The sequence below is a fragment of the Dryas octopetala genome, chromosome 2 (assembly GCF_963921425.1).
Source record: "Dryas octopetala chromosome 2, drDryOcto1.1, whole genome shotgun sequence".
In the NCBI taxonomy this organism is placed as follows: Eukaryota; Viridiplantae; Streptophyta; class Magnoliopsida; order Rosales; family Rosaceae; genus Dryas; species Dryas octopetala.
Window position 1 is genome coordinate 25,316,717 of NC_141367.1, and position 19,009 is coordinate 25,335,725.

The 19,009-nt window shown below is 36.4% G+C and overlaps 3 protein-coding genes across 4 annotated transcripts; 1 reads left to right on the forward strand and 2 right to left on the reverse strand.

Annotated features, from left to right (window-relative positions):
- The first annotated feature begins 347 nt into the window (after window positions 1–347).
- On the forward strand, window positions 348–2,949 carry LOC147294654 (leucine-rich repeat protein 1-like). Its single transcript, XM_086233379.1, has 7 exons — window positions 348–588; window positions 768–900; window positions 1,431–1,502; window positions 1,880–2,023; window positions 2,133–2,204; window positions 2,291–2,362; window positions 2,457–2,949. The coding sequence occupies exons 1-7, from the start codon at window positions 504–506 to the stop codon at window positions 2,533–2,535; spliced, it is 657 nt and encodes a 218-aa protein (XP_086089505.1). The 5' UTR covers window positions 348–503; the 3' UTR covers window positions 2,536–2,949.
- Window positions 2,950–3,153: 204 nt separating this feature from the next.
- LOC147294655 (hydroxyproline-rich glycoprotein family protein) lies at window positions 3,154–9,149 on the reverse strand. Of its 2 annotated transcripts, XR_015120563.1 has the most exons (12): window positions 8,889–9,149; window positions 8,461–8,533; window positions 7,982–8,056; window positions 7,183–7,244; window positions 7,021–7,089; window positions 6,656–6,684; window positions 6,356–6,563; window positions 6,024–6,269; window positions 5,343–5,396; window positions 3,798–4,797; window positions 3,557–3,639; window positions 3,154–3,454 (listed from the first exon to the last, which is right to left on the reverse strand). XR_015120563.1 is itself a non-coding variant. In XM_086233375.1 (11 exons), exons 1-11 carry the CDS (start codon window positions 9,000–9,002, stop codon window positions 3,444–3,446), a joined length of 1,941 nt encoding a protein of 646 aa, XP_086089501.1. In that variant the 5' UTR covers window positions 9,003–9,149; the 3' UTR covers window positions 3,154–3,443. The 2 variants fall into 2 exon arrangements, 1 of the variants encoding a protein (XP_086089501.1); XM_086233375.1 differs by lacking the exon at window positions 3,557–3,639.
- Window positions 9,150–12,546: 3,397 nt separating this feature from the next.
- Window positions 12,547–16,493, reverse strand: MAB1 (Transketolase family protein). The gene is made up of 16 exons (XM_086231489.1): window positions 16,363–16,493; window positions 16,096–16,172; window positions 15,911–15,985; window positions 15,559–15,639; window positions 15,433–15,459; window positions 15,258–15,320; window positions 14,977–15,063; window positions 14,737–14,862; window positions 14,427–14,560; window positions 14,260–14,332; window positions 14,077–14,142; window positions 13,718–13,756; window positions 13,504–13,628; window positions 13,306–13,420; window positions 12,995–13,100; window positions 12,547–12,838 (listed from the first exon to the last, which is right to left on the reverse strand). Exons 2-15 carry the CDS (start codon window positions 16,144–16,146, stop codon window positions 13,032–13,034), a joined length of 1,131 nt encoding a protein of 376 aa, XP_086087615.1. The 5' UTR covers window positions 16,147–16,172; window positions 16,363–16,493; the 3' UTR covers window positions 12,547–12,838; window positions 12,995–13,031.
- Between the last annotated feature and the right edge of the window lie 2,516 nt (window positions 16,494–19,009).

The window sequence follows — 19,009 nt, forward strand, 5'->3', positions numbered from 1 at the left end:
GTATGTATTAAGAGGACATATATGTACCATTGATTATAGAAATTGATGATCAATTTCGATAACATAAGGAATAGGACAAAAGCTTATCCCCTAAAAAAAACAGATGAACAGAAATGAAATAGGCAGATTTGTCTTATTGGCAAAAAGATGGGGGGTATGTAGTGGACAATTGGACATACGAGCAAGAATATATGTAAAGTATAGCTAGAATAAACAAGAATGCAAGACCCACGCCATTTAAACTTTGGTAATTACTGTTTTGCTTCACAACCAGCAGTCCCTTTTGTGGGTCTATAAATTCCCCCAACAAAGTTTTGATTCCTTGCTTCCTTGCTTTCAAGAAAGAGGCAAAACAACCCCCCCCCCCCCCCCCCCGCCCACACACACACACACACACACTCACTCTCTCTGAAAGTACCCATAAACTTGTTGAATCTTTAAGGTCCACTAAAGGCTCTTTAGTTTCAACCCCAACTGTAGCTCAAGCTAGCTTCTTTTTGCAAATGGCGATCTGGGCTTTGCTTCATGTTGCTACTGCTGCCCTTATTCTCACTTGGCCTTTGGCACCCACAAGTGCAAACTTAGAAGGTACACACTACATGCTATTAGTTAATCACTTTCTTAAAGATGTTTATAGAGTAACATTCACTATAGTCTAATATATAACTCTATTCCAATGTGTTAATGTATTGAACTATTATGAATTTATAATGGTTGGGAATGAACTAACTATGTTTGTGTATATATTGTTGTGTATGAATGAACAGGGGATGCTCTGTACGCTTTGAGGAGAGCTGTGAAGGACCCAAATAGTGTTCTACAGAGCTGGGATCCGACCTTGGTTGATCCCTGTACTTGGTTTCATGTGACTTGCGACTCTGATAATCGGGTTACTCGACTGTAATTCATCTATTCATTCCCTCCATTTTAGTCTTATTAATTATTTTTAAAGTTCGTTTAGGCATGTTTGTTTTGGTATGCTGTAGTTAAGCTTTGTGCTTCTTTTTCTCTCTGTTTCTTAGTTTGTCTATATCTACTTGTTGTGTACTTTGGTTGTTTCTTGTTTTCTTTTTCTATTTTCTGGGGAAATAGTAGATAAGAATATAAGATATTTGCTGGCGTAATGGAAGTATACTATTTTTTGTTTTTGTAATGAGCCACTCCTCTTGGGAGCTAGTGACAAGACCAAAAACCATGTTCATTTTGACCATGTTTTATTGTGTCCACTTCTTTCAATTTCGAAGTGTGCAGCTTTAATTTGTTTTTCTTTACCTTCAATATCTTAGACAGTTAGACAACTTAGACTACATGAGCTTTATGGAAAGAAAGAAAAATTGATAAATAAATTTAAGCTTTAATTCTTGGGTGTTTGAAATTTTTGTCAGTGCTTACTATATAAATGAATAATTAGCTTAGAATAATATGCGCAGAGACCTTGGAAATGCGAACCTGTCGGGCAGTCTAGTACCCGAGTTGGGGAAGCTCGAGCGCCTTCAGTATCTGTGAGTCCCTGCAATTACATTTAATTTTATTCAGTGTTTTATTTATACATTTTCTTTGGTTCTGGTCTTCTGGACTAGCCAGGTTGGCTTTCCGCCTTTCCTGAAAGCCAAAAAGGAAAAAAAAAAAAAAAAAAAAGACTGGTGTTATATGGGGAAAAGCTAGTTTGCTTAATATAAGGCAACAGTAGAGACATTTATGATTTCATGATTAAAATCTCACCAACCCCACCAGCAACAGTCCATGACCGTCGGATCATGGATTATCATGACTTTGGAATTAAATTCCAGTATGAATGCTGATGCATATAGATTCAGCATTTAGTGACTGAAAGCAAGAATTGGTTGGCTTGTCGCTGTTATGATATCATGTATTGTAGGGAACTGTACTTGAACGACTTGGTGGGTTGTATTCCAAAGGAGCTTGGAGGATTGAAGAGCCTTGTGAGCTTGGATCTCTACCACAATAACTTCAGTGGGTCCATCCCCTCCTCCCTCTCCAACCTCTCGAATCTCAAATTCTTGTAAGCAATTTAATTCTTTCTTTGCCGTTGGATGGTATCGCACTACTAATAAATGTAATACACTGAGATCAGTCTGAGTGCTGATCACGTAAGATTCCATGCATTGCAGGCGACTCAACAGCAACAGACTGACTGGAAGCATACCCAGACAACTTACCAAACTTGGAAGCCTCAAGATGCTGTAAGTCATCTCTATGCAATCCCCAATGCACTTGCCATTTAATGACTTGCTCTGTCATCATCACCTTACACTAAGATCTTGTGCAGTGACGTATCCAACAATGATTTATGCGGTACTTTTCCAACCTCGGGCTCCTTCTCCAAGTTCTCAGAGGAAAGGTGATTAAAAACTTTCCACCTCTTTATTTCATTTGAGGTTAGGTTCTTTCTTCTTAGTGGGTTGTGTATTAATTGTTTGTGTGGATGCATGTAGTTTCAAGAATAACCCAAGATTGGAAGGACCAGAACTGATGGGGTTTGTGAGATACAATACCAGAGAAAGCTGCAAATGACGTGATGATGTGTATGGAGTATGGACTACCGAGAGGCCACACAGCGCTGCCAATGACAGCTATATTTATAAGTCCCTTACTATGGGAAGGCCTTTTTATGTTTCACTAAATATGATTTACTACAACTTAATACATCAATGGACCCTTCGCATTGAGCACACAAATTCTCATCTGGTCTGGAGGTGGTTCGAAATCAAGCATGGTTAACTGGTTAAGTTTGTTAAATGGTTTTTTTTACCACATATAAATGATAGGAATAAGCCATGAAAAAATAAAAAATTTTGAATGCTCCTTAGTACATAGCACTAGCAGTGCCCTGTGGAGACAAGCAACCCTAACCATTATCAGCTCAGGAGAATAGAAACAAAAAAGCAAGAGAACCTATCATTGTAATACTTCCTACCCTGTTCTCATGCACTGTACAACCAATTCCATCCAACAAAAGGAGAAACCATTTTTTTCTGTAACAATTGTAACCAAGCAAACCTCCTGATAGCACATATCACATATCGGGTCGTTAAGATAGTTCTTCTCATTTGGATTAGCATTTTGTATCTAATAAGTTATAACACAGCCCTCTTATAAGGGGAAAATGATCAAAAAGAGAGAAAAAAGAAGTGGGATTATAAGGGGAAAAATGAGTATTAACTATTAACTGCTGGGGAAAAATTACAAAATTCCTCAGATGATGGAACAAAATGGCAATTATTTATACAATTTATGCCACGTGCCCATGATTTAAAATAACTACCTAGTGAAAATGACAAAAAACCAATTAACTAATATCATGGACAAAGATATATTTACATGTGTGCACCTCTATGAGCGGGCGAGAATACAATCTTTTCCCCTCCCACAACATTTCGTTGCCCAGTTAGAAACAGAATATCACCACCAATGTAGTATAATCAATCTGCACCTGCATTCAATAAATATATTGCCACTTAGAAACAGGGAAATTCTACACCCCAAATATGGAAAGAAAAGAAAAAGGATCAATATATGGTTTCAATACACTCACTTCTGGCATTAGAAGTACATGTACCCACATACAGCCAACAAAACCTATATATTGATATGTATAATCATCTCACCACTAGTTAACTACACGTTAAATATATGATCAATTGATAAACATTAGTCCCTAGGTGTGTTTTTCAGTAATGGAAGGCATAATAGTATATTAGTCTATTAGGAAGTTTAGAACAGGGCCTCAACATTCATACAAGTAATAAGAAACAGCATAAGAGGGTTCAAATTACCTTTCAATTGAACAGCCCGAATGACAATCTCAGAGCTGGTTGATGATGGCTTAGCTGTGTTAGATAATGTTATTGGAGACAATGGAGGTGAAGCATTGCCTTCAGCCACTTCAGGAATAGGGGAAGCTTCCGGTGGTTCAGATACATGCAACTCCATCACTCTAGTACCCCTCGAGGGTATAGAGAAACTACGAGAGATGGTCTGAGGAGGTGTTGGCAAAGGAGCTGCTTTAGGTGACACTGCTGGTTTATTTGTAGCAGACTGCATTTGTGCTTTGTACACCAAGGGAGCTGAATGACCAACTAAACCCAGAGGTCTTGAAGACTTAGAGGTTGAACCAACTGGGGGCCTAGGAAGCTCATGAAGCTCACTTATTTTAGGTGAGGACATAAAAGTAGGTGAAGTATTTGGAGATGCTTTAGGTGATGGCGACAGAGGTTGAGACGTTGGATTTCGCAACAGAGGTCCAGAAAACATTTGGTGATGTTCCAATGAGACAGGCTTGGAAGGCCAATTCTTACTTGTCAATGGACCAGAAAATGCTTGTCTTTTTATTTTTTTATAGTCAGAAGCAGCCAGTGGATCCTGCCCCGAAAACAAAAGCCGATCTGCAAGAGGAGGGGGTAATCGATGGGATGCAATATTATTATTGCTCTCTTTGAGTACTGACTGTGCATTTATAACAGTAGGTCCAGCAGCTTTCTTATCATCCATGATCTTTTCATACTTTGGTCCCAAGGGTGATGAATGCCACAAATTCTGAGTTCGCTCACTTAAACTTGTCTGTACTGTTTGGGGCACCAGATTGCCTGATCCAGTAGAAACTGAACTTTTTGTATCAATTGGTGTGGGTAGTACATACGAGTGGAACTTCCGTGAGAATGAAGGCTGGCTAAGTCTCATTTTTTCAGTGTGATCCAATTTATTTTCAGCAAAAAGTGGCGCTGATTGGCTGACTGTCCTACTCCTAGAGGAAAACGAATTCCTGCGGAGTCTGTCCTGGAAATAGGCCGAACGATAAGCATGAGATTAGTAAGCTACAACAATTAGAAGCTTGAAGCAACTTCAAGATGAAAATTTAAAAGACATTCATGTAGGAATTGAACATAATAAAAAGTCTCCAGCTTCTAGAACTTGATAACAGAAGATGGACTGTGTTCTATATTTTAGCATGTGCTGATGTGCATAGATGTAAAAATGCAAGAACTATACCATTCAACAACAAAACTAGTATTGGAACATTACAGTTCAACCTTAAGTCATATAAACAAGGCATAGTTTGATTAGATAATAATACATAATTTCTAAAAGTAGTTATCTGTATAGAGATACCAATGCAGGCATTTTACATTTTTCTTCTGGCAATTTATCAATGGATAGAATAGAAAGATGGATTCAAATCACAATCTTTTTTTTCTTTTTTTCAGGCCAACCCGACACAACTATGCATTTCAAGGTGCATTACAAAGTGCAGACTAGGTAGTGCACTACACAGATCTACAACATTTGTCAACAGATTAATTGATAACAGAGCAGATGTTTACCTTGAAAGCTTCAACACTAGGTACCTGGGGAAAGGTAAGGTCCTCCTGATCCAACTGCATTATTGATAAGTCTCATGTCAAAATGGCATAATAATTAAGTCAAGATGTTTCAGAAAATAGAAGTAGAACATGACTAACAAAAAGGTCACCATGCCCAAAACTGTTAGCTACCAAAGCGGTTCAGGGATCAGATCTTTCTCGCTTACATCAGAAGTTCAGCATTCACAAGGACCCAAAAAATATAAATAAATTAAAAAAACCAAACTTTGGTTTTTTTTTTCAGTGCTCTTTCCTTGCTTTTTCATCTAGATAATATCCTATTTATTGCAAGAATATATTACATACAATTGCCTCTAAAATCACTGTTTAGCGCATAATACTCTTAAGACTCATTCGAGTTAATAAATGCACATTGTTACTTAAACATGCATGACATATAGCTGTTTGAATATTTTCTTTTCCCAATTTTGGCCATAGCTTGGTCAAAAGTGTTTTGAAGTTTGGTGCATGCAGCATAAATATATTATGACTTTTCTTTTTGGCCATCATGTGGATGACTTATTTAAGTATTAGTGTATGCATGTACAGTTGGTTCTCCAAATTCTATATCGTATGCTTTTTAAATGCATTTCAAGGGAATAACATGCTGTTTAATATAAGCAGATTGAACTGTAGTAAGACCTCCATTAAGTTTTGTGATGTAGAAACATCTTGCTCTCGGTCATTTTGTCCATAGTCAAAGCTCAATTCTCCATCATCATTGACATCATAGCTATCATCATCATCATTGTCATCATCATCATTGTCACCATCCTCTTCATCATCTAGCCCATTGAACTCGTAATCAATATGCTGCTGTTCAGTTACCAATTTCACATGTGGCTCTACTGCCTCAACAGACCCAAGTGCCTTTTTGAAGAAGCACAACTGTTTCAAGCAGAAAATAAAGAATAAGAACATTTTGATGAAGATGAAGAACAAGAAGGAAAACTGAAGGAAAAAGAAACAAAAACCTGAGCAGCATGATGACGAGCTGCCTGTGTGAGAAGACTACGAGATTGTCCTTGCTTCAGAGATTTCAACCGGAAAACAAATAATGTTGCCTCCTCATCATATTCATCGCGAGCCAATTGTATTTGCTGCATAGAAAAGCTTTCTCCTTTTCCACCTCTTGATCTCCCTTTTTCTTTTTGTCTCTTTATCATATACTCATATACATCTCTGTAGATCATGCATGCACCATATGAGAAGACATTCATCTAACAAAAGACATACAGATGTATTTTTTTTATAAGATATAATGTTTGTAAGACCTTTTTTCATCACATTGGCGCTTCATCTCCTGCATCAATATGAAGGAAAAAACATCATTGACTTTTACAAACGCAAAAAAATGTATGCACATAAGCAATAACCCCTATTTAAAAAGTCTGCCAATGCAAATTAAACCATTTGGGGCATATGTTAATAATTTAAACACTAATTATTTGGACAAACTATTAGTTAACAAAAAAAAAATAAATAGAAGAAGAAAGGAAACAATGATGACCTAATAAAGAAATAGTTAACTAACATAGAGGATGGAAACACCTAGGGCAATGCAGAATTTATGCATGAAAAAATGTCAACAGAACGTTGGCTATAAGCTTATTAGATCATTGAGTCCAAGCAAACACACCTCAACTGTTTGAAGTTCATTAAGAAGAGACTCTGACGGAACTGCGATTGTCTGGAATATATGAGACCGCTGCAGCATGCAAAGCAATAAGTTAAATTTATAAGTAGGACAAACCCAATGAAAGGTTTCTAAACTATTTTACTCATAACAATAAAGCCTCACATAGCTATCAACAAGTTTGTGGAGTTCAAATTGCAATTTCCCAAGCTTTAATAGAACTTTACCTGCAAGAGAATTAGGGGAAAGAAAAAAGAATGTTATTTTTCCCTAAAATTGGATAGATCAGATCCAAGTAAAGATTTTTGTACCAAAAACTTGGGATGAATCTAGTACCATCATGTTATAAATACATACATAAGGACACATACATATACACATTTATTTATCGGGGTGCGTGTGTGTGGGAGAGGGAGGGGGGAGGGAAATGGGAGGGAGGGAGAGAGAGAGAGAGAGAGAGAGATGAGGTAATTGGAAACAGATAAAAAGACATTTGCATTCCTACAAATACTTGAGGAAAACCAGGTCAACTAGCTTGTCTGATACAACTACGTAAATGAAAGAAAATCTAGTTAATAAAAAAGAACAAGCCAACTTGAAGAATTAAGAAAGATAAAAATGAAAGCATATGACTCTAGAGGGGAAAAAACAGCCATTTCTCCGACTTCCAAGACAATCCAAAGGGCTATGGTCCTAAAACTTCAATGTTGATGTTCTTTTAGCTTAAATTTGAAGATTAAAACAATCCCTACGAGCATTATTCAATATAATTCCACAAAAACATTTTAAGTGACTTGGATGCCAGAGACAAACAAAACTTGCATTTTGCTTATTTTCCAAATTGAAAGACATCAGGTGACAAACTTGGTTCTCACTCCTCAGTAAAGGATGATTAAACAATAACACCAATTACTTAAAGACAAAATATGAAATAGAAGCATAAGAAAGTTCTGAATCGCTTTACCACTTTCTTCATCTTCATTTAGTGCAGTTTTCTGAAGAAGACAAGAACCCATTTCACGCAATGACTCTGAAAATTCTACAAATAAATTGCAATGTGTAAGAATAGTACTTCAAATCAAACAAAACGTAAAAAAGATTCTCAAAAGAGAAGATTCATCTTTAAATTATCATGCTAAGAATCAAATTCAAAAACTCAATTAGAAGAACATGGAACCTGTAATGTCAGCTTACAGTCTTACACTAATAAATGCTGTTGTTTCATATAGGAGTCCAGTTGATGTGCATATACAAGTTAGCAAACCTATTAAGGTCTTGAATTGACACCAAAAGGGTAGTAAATAAAGCTTCCCTAATACTAGCATTCAACTATCTTTCTCTCCCATGCTGTTTATTTCAGTTAATAACACACAGCACAAAGAGTAGAATGCATTCAAATAAGTACAAGATAGATTTAAAACAAAATAAACAGAAAAAGAATACCATAAGCGCTATTTGCTGTGGCTGCAGCTGCAGAAAGTAAGTTATCATAGCAGTCCCTCATATCTTGCATGTCCTGTATGAAAAAGGCCAAATTAATCATATATAAGAGACTGCAAATTCATACAAACAAGCAACAACGAGACTGATAATAACAAAATTATATATGAAATACATCCACCAAGTTGATCCCAAAAAAAAAAAAAAAGGTAAAAAGCGTTTAAATTGGCAATTGAAACACAATTTCAGCAAGTAATTTCATGTTAGGTCAAGGTCCAGATCCATGACCAAGGTTTCAAGCCCTAAATAACCGACTCCGCCATTGTCAAAACCCTGAAATTACAATTCTACGTTTCAAGCCCTAAAGTTGGAAGCTTTGTTCTGTTGTTGTAAATTGTGAGCAACGACGAAGAGAAGAGGAAGAAGCGTACCTGCGAAGCCTGAGCGAGCTCGTCCAATTGGGCCAAAGGCTTAAGATCTCTCCGGTCCTTAGTATCGTGCTTGTGAAGTGCGAGACCTCGCAACTTTCTGAGGGAGGTTTTCATCGCCTTCCTCTCTGTCTCTGATCTTATGGAATAAAAAGGTAGAGACTGAACCAAAAGACTCTCTCTCTCTCTATCTAAGCTATGTTATGCTTTTCTTTGTAATGCTTTCTTTCTCTGCGAATTCAATTCAACACAACGCTAAAGAAGACGAAGAAGAAGAAACAAAGTTTCATTCTGACAAATCGATAATAATTAAATGCTTATTACTATTGACGTCAGAATTACAATTTAGAGAATTTTTATTTTATTTTGTTTACTAGGGAAATTATTTTTAAACAGCAAGTAGGACTGTAGGAGAAACATGTTGGTTAATTAAATTTAATTATCGATGGTAAACTGGTCAATTTATCTTTTTATGGCCAACAAAAAAAATTGGTCAAATTTATTTGTTTTAGTCTTTGTTCTTTTGTTCTTTTTTTTTTTTTTGCCAGAGTTTTAGTCTTTGTTTATTACACGGAAAAGAAAGTAACTGTTGCGAAAAATAAGTAAGATTGACCATCTTTTGGTTGACTGAGGTCAATTAACTGCTACGAGCAAGTTGGCTGACCAATTGAATTCCGCCGTGTCACCCTGTAAGTTCACTTTTTTTTTTTTTCTTTTTCTTATACGTAATTGCGTTTCTGGAGAATCTTGAGCTTTTTATAACAATAATTTCATGTTTTTTAATATGAATCGATGAGCAGTTACTAAACTGAAAATGGGACGGTAGAGCTTACGTGGGTATTTTCTGTGTTTGTTTGAATGTTTCCCAAATTTCGGCGTCAAAGTCTCCCTTGTGACTGTGACCCATGAGAAGGCCATGAGCAAGTTGAAACTCAAGGGAATGAATGAATTAATAATGATAAGGGATTATATACAATAATACAAGTATAGGTGGAATTATTGAAAAGAACAGAAAGACCTTAATTGTTTTGTTGGGTCAACAATGCGCGTTTCTTTTTCTTAAGGCCCAATAATCTTCTAATTTGTACCAATTACCCTTTGAGTCTTTTGACAATGTGCAGCTCCAAGTCTCCAAGGATGGGTGTCTTGCAGTCACTTTTTTGTTTTTTTTTTGGGTCAAAACAGTCACTCTTTTGTTAATTGTTAAGGATGTCCTAACCAAACCCATTACGACGGTGATGAGAATGACATGTCTTTGTATTTTAAAGAATGTTTTGTCTTTAATTGTCCTACTATTTATGACTGAGTTGCAAATTTTTTAATACATAATTTGTGGGTGATAAAGCGTCTAAAACTATACTTTTGGCACTATGCATGATTACATTCTCAATTAGCTACCTACATGTATACATTGTATAGTCAATCATTTTTAACACAAACTTACGTACTATATATAATGCTTTCTTCCTTCATTTTGTCCATGGATAATCAAATTTCGGGCCCAATTTGCAGACAATTAATATCAGGATTTGTAGACAAACGTTGGTTCCCCTTGACGAATTCAATTATTTATGCTGGGGAGCTGGATATTAGGTACTTGGTACAGAAAGTCAGCCTAGAAATTAACTAAACAAATAAAACAACGGTGACTGCGAAAAGTTTAAACTAGTATATATATATATATATATATATGGGTAATATTGTAATGTGTTTGAAACTTTGAGTAAGTAAGGAGCGAGCAATTAAGTGAAACAAGATGGCCATCAAATTTCTGCTACTACTCACAAGATACATATCATGATCATGTTGTCGATCGTGTATCGATTTCTGCATGCATTTACACGATCATCTTGTGTCTTATGAGGAGGGTGTTTGTGCTTTCCTTAATTTATGCCTCCTTGTTCTGTTGTTGGCATTACCTTCACGCACAACACAGGTATACGTTTATAGAGTTTATTTTTGCTCACCACAAAAAGATAATAGTGAGCATTATCATTATAGTAAATGGGTGACACGTGTCACAAAAAAGTGGTCAGGTGACACGTGTCACTCATCCACTATAGTGGTAATCAGGGTCGGCCTTGAGGGTAGGCGAGTTGGGCGACCGCCTAGGGCCCACCCACCCAAAGGGCCTCCTACTTCTAGGCTTCTTTAATTTAAAAAAAAATATTTCAGTTTTTCATGTTTTGTGTTTGTTTTTATATATGTTTTTTAAATATCATGGTAAACCACTTTAATGTGGCTGATTGCTCTACAATGACTTGCATGTGTGAGAATCCTAATACATATTATTAATAATTAGCTTGTTATACAGATAGTAGTGCATGAATAAATAATTAAATTTGGAATATAAACAGGGACTTAGTTGCTTTACACTTTGTCTCCTTTAATTAATATCGATAGTTAATATCAAGGAGTAAAGAAGCTTTCTAATTTGGTAACAAAGATTTGTTAGCAAGGAATTTGGAATATAGATTGCCAAGAAGTTTGCTACTTGAAGCCTAAAACTTGCTACTTGAAGCCTAAAACTTGCTACATGTATTAGTTATTTTTAAAAGTGACTCTGACTTTTGTGTACTTAATGATTCTCAATTAATTCAAATTAATTCTATTTTTTAATTTTTCTTACTAAATTGATGGTTATCAAGTTAGAAATTACTTTTTGATTTTTTGGTCAATTAATTTTAGTTATCAAATGGGCAAAGGGCTTCAAATTTTTTTCTCGCCTAAGGCCACCTAACCTTGGTGGTAATGCTCACTATGTCTACGTTTATAAATGGTACATTGCATCAAGATTAAATATTGGGAAGGTAGCTAATGCTCTGGTTGTTGGGGCAATATATATATATATATATATATATATGTATCTATAAGAAGAAGCCTTACGCCACCCACCAGCCGAGAAGTGGAACTTGACCATCATAACTTGAACGTACGCCTGCCTTTATAAATAAATACGTTTCATACTCTCCCAACAATATCAGTGTTGAGTGGGATATTGGTGCCTACCACCTACTCTTATATAAACACAAACTTGATTGTCTTGCACTCTTGCAGTTGAGACTTGAGAGAATCTTAAGAGGGTATCACCCTGCGATGCCCCATATGGGTACTCAGTTCATCTTTGTTTTTGCATATATGATGTTTAAATTTAACACAAATCCCAGAATCAGATGCATATGTATTTGTTTTTAAATAACCATTCTATTTTCAACTCGATCGCAAATACATCACCTAAAAGCAAGTACAATAGTTTATCAAGATTCCTGAGATTTTCCTCCCCAACCTCCCTGTAAAATAGTACATCACTGAACCAACAAGTTTATGCATCCCACCGATGACAAGCCAAAGTCTGAAGAATACTAAAAGAATTAACATATAACTAAATGCACAAGATTTGCTTCACAGGTATATCTCGCGGATTGAAAAGAAATATGCAACCGGAACACGGGGATCCAGCATGTCTCAGCATAAGGAATCAATCAAACTAAATGCACAGAGAGTCAGGGATTGTCATTAATTTCAAAATTCAAATGTTTTTTTTTTCTAATTTCTAATTTTTTTATTACTTATATTGCTTTGGTTCTAACAATCATATGCCTCTGCAGAGTACATCAATCAGGCATAATTAAATGAACGTCACTAAATTGGACAAAAATCATTGGAAGAAAAACACTGAAGCAGCACGATAATCCTTCCTCGAATAAAACGGTGTGGTAGAAATTAAGGTAGATAACCCTGAAATTGGCTTCCAAAATATAATAGGTTTAATGTTGACAGCCACAAATATAAGCAACAAAACAGAGTCAAAAACAATTCCTCGCTCATGTCAGTGTTCTCCAAGTTATTGGACGAGCAGTTCCTCCCCGCACAGGATGATCTCCCAGTTATTTGACAAGCACTTCCTCCCCAGACAGGATGACAAGAGAAATAATGTACAATCTCTATATCTCCTGAATGAAAACAAATAAAAAAACAATTTCCACAAATAAGAGTCTCGCTTAACTAAAGGCCAACTCATTCTATGAACTATAGAACTCATAATTGATGAATTAAGGTAGAAAACCAAAAACTTCCAAGTACAAATAAACATGAGCGATATAACAAACCTGGATATGGAGAAGTTTCTACATTGAAATGGTATCATTAAGCACTTGCAACCAATGGCACAGCTCTATAGCACGCTCTCTTTGCTGCACGAACAATATCTTCAACCTGTAAAACCAATGAACCATGATGTAAGAGGCAATACAACTTATTGACATGATAACCAAACAAATGGAAAAATTTCAGCAACTAAACAGCTATTGCACCTATTGACCAACTATAAAACAGTACAACCTCATTTAAATGGAAACTATAGCAATACACCATACACTTATTAGAAATACCAAACCATAAACATGAGAGAGGAACTCACCTGAGGAACAGCCAATCTCTCCAAATTGGCTGCATAAGGCATTGGAACATCAGCCCCAGCAATTCTCTCAACCGGTGCATCAAGATAACCAAAGCTATCCTCAATAACAGATGTGCTGTTCAGAAGTACATAGTGTAAGTATACATGGTGTCTGAAAATCACTCAGCAGGGAACATATATCAGTATAAAGGGACAGACCAGATTTCAGCACCAACACCATGCTGAGGAAACCCTTCTTCAACTGTGACCAGTCTGTTGGTTTTCCTGACTGAAGCATTGATTGTGACCCTGTCCAGAGGACGAATTGACCGCAAATTTATGACCTATAATAAAAAAAATGTCAATACTGCCTCTATTACTAGAGTACAAACAATTTATAATAAATATTGTGTTGTTTCCAATGTAAAGTTACCTCAGCACTGATTCCTTCCTTAGCAAGTATGTCAGCCGCCTGAACCAAGCAATAGAATTAATTCACAACGATAAGGGGGAGTAAAGGAAAGGTCCCCCCAAAGGGAGGAGGAGGAGGGGAGAGAGAGAGAGAGAGAGAGAGAGAGAGAGAGAGAGTGACTGCAATCCAGAGATAATATAAACAAGAATTCTATAGAAGTGGCTAGAGAAATCCACTTTATACAATCTCTCAATGCCAGTGCAAATGTAAAACAAAAGAAAAAGTGTGACAAAAACATAATTTCCTATAAAACCATAAATTAGATCCTGCAACATACATACGCCACATCCAGGCAGCCGAAGGGAGTATAGTGAACAAACCTGTAGAGAATATCCGACCATTTTTGAAAAAGCTGTAATAGTAACATCCTTCCCTTCTCTCTCAATCTGTGTTTAATCATATATGATTAGAAGGCAATCATCAATGATAGAGGGTACAACAAAGTGGAATAAGAGTGGAATTGACAATCATCTTCAGATGCATTTCATTAGCTCAGTGATCACCTTAGCTTTCCCTATTGGAAGGCAAAAACTGGAATCAAGAACTTCAGCTGAGACAGGAAATGACTCACCATATCTGAAACATATATTTACATCAAAACAATTATATTTGACATGATAACAAGTATGATTGTATGAACATCACAATCCCCTTGCTGAGAGTTACTTACAGCAACTCATTTTCAAGAAAAACAACAGGATCAGGGTCCCTGATGGCAGCTTTTAGCAGTCCACGAGCATCTTCAGATGAATAAGGGGTCAAAACTTTCAACCCGGGGACGGCGGCAAACCATGCTGCATAACACTAGATAAAAAAGCGGATGATAAATTGTAAATATTCATTCACTGAGAAATGAAGCCTACAAATGCCGTCTGTAAAGAATAGATCAGACAAAACTCAATGGTAACATATGATATGAAAGAAGACAATGTAATAAAGTAATCAAGAGATATCAAAGAAAAGGGCCTGAGGAACAATACTTGAGAGTGCTGAGCACCAACACCAGAAGCAGCACCATTTGGTCCTCTAAAAACAATAGGCACATTTATTTGGCCAGCAGACATATAATTGGACTTTGCAGCAGAATTAATAATGTGGTCAATTGCCTGAAACAAAATCCAGAAACAAAACCCTCGTTGGTCATCAACCATTAACTATAACATTAAAACTCCAGTAAAAAAGATGTCAGAAGATTATATCAGTAAGAGAAATCGTCCAACCTGCATTGAGAAGTTAAAGGTCATAAACTCTATAACAGGTCTCAACCCATAGTAAGCAGCACCAACTCCAATCCCAGTAAACCCAGCCTGCAAAACATTTTTGAAATGAACGAGGTCAGTCAGCAACTATTACCAATGTAATAAACAAACAGTCCAAACATAACCTTAGGTCCTTAAGTTCAGGAGAGTCATAGAGAAAGGGGGAAAACATTAATGATTTCAAGGACCTATATAAGTAAACAAAAGAGAATTTGCATGGCATGTCAAGTAACAGGAATAACCTCTGTGATTGGGGTATCAAGAACCCTCTCAGGGCCATACTTGTCCAGAAGTCCTTTAGATATCTATATACAATGGAGAATAAAGGCCAACTGTCAGACACATGTAAGTTCATATGGATTCTTAAATAGAAGGAAAAAAAAAAATTCAATGCATTTCTCCAATAACAATTCTAACCTTGTAAGCACCTTGATATTCCCCAACCTGAATAACAGAAAGAGCAGTGATCAAGGTTATAAAAATAAATTCAGTTCGTGTCTCATATCACACAAAACGAAAAGCAACTGATTCATGTCTCCTCACCTCTTCACCCATCAAAAACACTTTTGGATCCGCAGACATTTCCTCATCAAGTGCAGAGTTTAGAGCATCCCTCACTGTCATCTGTGTGCATAATTTTCATTTTCAAAACAATATTAAGTGCCTCTGAAAGTGAAGACATGCCACTGAGCAAGACGAGAAAAGAAGATAAATTTTCTCTTTACAAAGCTTAAACGGGGATAAAATAAAAAAACAAAAAAAACAATAGGGACACATAAAACCTTAGCAGAATTTCATATACAAGTAGCCCAATAAATTGGGAATCTGATACTGGGTTTTTAAGTAGATGACAGAAAGATTGAAAGGAGCAAGTGGAATTCAAAACTAAAATGACCTCTTTTGCAGCAGATGCGAAACCTCTCAATGCCGATGCGGCAGGGGAGATCCTCTGCATGGACTGCCCCAAAATCTGAAGCATCACAAGATTAAACAAACAAATCATACCAAGGTAAATCAATTATGTGTTTTACATATCAAAACCATTGTATATAATTGAAAACAAAATATATTAGGGCGTACCATAACAGATGAGGTTCCAGCTCCCACTTTTTGCCTTAGAGCCCCCCACATCTTTGTCTCGTTCACGCAAAATCACACTGACCACCAAAAAAATAGAGATTTAGGAATTGGAAATTATCAGTGCGAGGACTGAGCAGATGAGGAAGAACAATACTATTACTTGAAATAAAACAAAAAGATAACAAAATATGGATTAGAAGCTACTATTAACGATTAAGCATAAAAAATCAGATCGTAATCCGTAGGATAAATTGGAGAAGGGCGAACCTGGTTGGCGGTTTGGGGTGGGGATCGGATCGGCGACGAGATGTGTAAAATGAGCGTGAAGGAAGCAGCAGCCACCACCACTTTCACTTACTTGGGTTTAATATTCGTGTGTCTCCGTACTCACACGGTTTATTTATTTCATTTTCAATTTCTTTATTTATTTATTTATTTTTTTTGTTTCATTTTGAGAGTTCCACTAAGTACTGCGGCTTAGAAAAATTATAATAATAATAATATTGTGTTGGACCACAATAGTACACACGTATATATTAATTTTTTTTTTTGGTAGAGACACGTATATATTATTTTACCACAAATAAAAAAATGAACGAAGATGCTTTCAATTGGCGTTTGTTTTTCAATTAAAAAAAATGATTGGCGTTTGTTTTTAAGTAAATTATTATAAAGTCCAATTTTGGACTTCTATTCCCTCTTAGACCCACCTATTTAATTGAATTTCCCAGCCGGTCCACTGTATTTTCTTCCGGCCCACTTCTAATTTTTCATCCCTTCTCCGTCTCTCTCTCCGTCAATCTCTTACTCCCTCTCTCATTTCTCTCTCATCACTCACGCCCAGCCACCCCTCACCCTCGATCTGTGTCGTCCCACGTGGGCTCAGAGGTTGAGCAATGGTGCTCGGACGGCGTTGCGATGCCGATCTCGGAGCAGCCAGGTTCAGTGGCTTCGCTGCCACTATCGAGCTATTGTTTTGAGTCCGATCGACAATACCGAAACAATTTGCGCTACCTTCGATGTTGGAGTCGATGCTGTTGGCCTCGGTGGCGTAAGAAGCTGAGGCCTTGGCTACAGATCTAAGACACTGCGACTTTGGCTATGGCGAATGAGACCTTGATGGGTTTGGGTCTTCTGTTGTGTTGGGGTTAACTCTTATTTTGGGGGTTTGCGTTCTTGTTTTTGTGTTTTTTATTTTTATTTTGGTCTTGTGGTCATGGTGGTAGTGGTGATGGAGTTAACTCAGTGTACTTGAAATTGAGAACTTGAATGGGAAAGAGGATGCCCAAGTGGGTTTGGAGTCTTCTTTGATTTTGAAGAGAGATGGGGTCGAGCTACCCAACCTTACAGTGAAGGAAAAGAAGGAACTTGCGTCCTATGCTCACAACTTGGGGAATAAGCTCAAGTCCCAATTGGTGGGCAAGTCCGGTGTTACTCCCAATGTGCAGCTTCTTTTATAGAGAACCTTGAGTCCAACGAGCTTCTCAAGGTATTTGTTGGTTTGTTAGACTTTTTTTTTTTTTTTTTGAAAATTTGTGGTGGTTCAGTTATTACCTAGTTGGGGTTTAAGGGTTTATGTCAAATTTGAGGGATTTTGTTGTGCTAGTCTGAATGTTTGTGCTGTTATTGATGAGTGCTTCTCCTCTGCAAGTTGCATTTTCTTGGATTTGTCATAGAAATGGATTCAAGATAATTCATTTTCTTTTGCTTTTTTTTTTCTTTTCTTTTCTGTCGTACTAATGTTTTTCCTTTTTGGTTTCTAAATTTAGGAAATACAAAATTGCTGATTCCTATGGTTTTTGAATGCATAGGTGTAAGATTGTTGATTATAATAGTTGTGAAATGCATATGTGTTAACTTTTTTTCTCTTTGAATATCTAGTATTAATGGCGTTTGGTAAATAAATTTTGAAATCTCAAATTGATTTGATCTAAGTCATCATTCTTAGATCTCAAATTGATTTGATAAAAAAAAACATTGAGACATGCAAGTCCCTCATAATTTGTGTATGTGTGTGAGACATCCAAAAAGCTACAACTATATATATAGCAGTGATGGATTTAGAACACAATCGATCATTGGTCTGAGCTCATCCCAGTTGCCATCTGATAATCTTAATATCTCATCATCTTCATTTGGATTGAAAAAGCTTATGTATGATGATGAGTTCACCATTGGATCAACTTCACCTTTTAAGCTCAGCTGCTCTGCCAAAAATTGGTTCCCTTCATACATGTTACCATTATAGAAAAGAGGACTCCTTTCAAATTGATCCTTAGCAGCTGCCAAAGCACCCAAATTTGCATCTGACTCAGAACTGCATGTTTTAGAACTTGAGTCAACCACACTTTGCTGCTTGGAAGTTGTCTTATGCCAATTTGATGCATACTTTCTACATGGATTAATTCGCTTCATAATCCTACAAAGTGTCCAAACTTCCTGCAATAATCAATCATATGAAAGAAATTAATTAATTAATAGAATCTTTTCTAGTGATCAATTTACAAAATCATTTTCAATGCACACACACATAAACACACAACGTACATATGCAAACAAGTAATATAAACGTAGGGAAATTCTCTTGCCATATATTCTGACATGTTTATGTATTCATATTTATGTAAGATTGTTGATTATAATAGTTGTGAAATGCATATGTGTTAACTTTTTTTCTCTTTGAATATCTAGTATTAATGGCGTTTGGTAAATAAATTTTGAAATCTCAAATTGATTTGATCTAATTCATCATTCTAATAGGTGATTGTTACTGTTGTGCAGTAGCAATGGGTGATTGTTACTGTCGGGCAATAGCAATGGGTGATTGCTACTGCCGGGCAGTAGCAATATGTGATTGTGCTGGCGGGCAGTAGCAATAGGTGATTGTTACTGACAGATAGTAGCAATAGGTGAT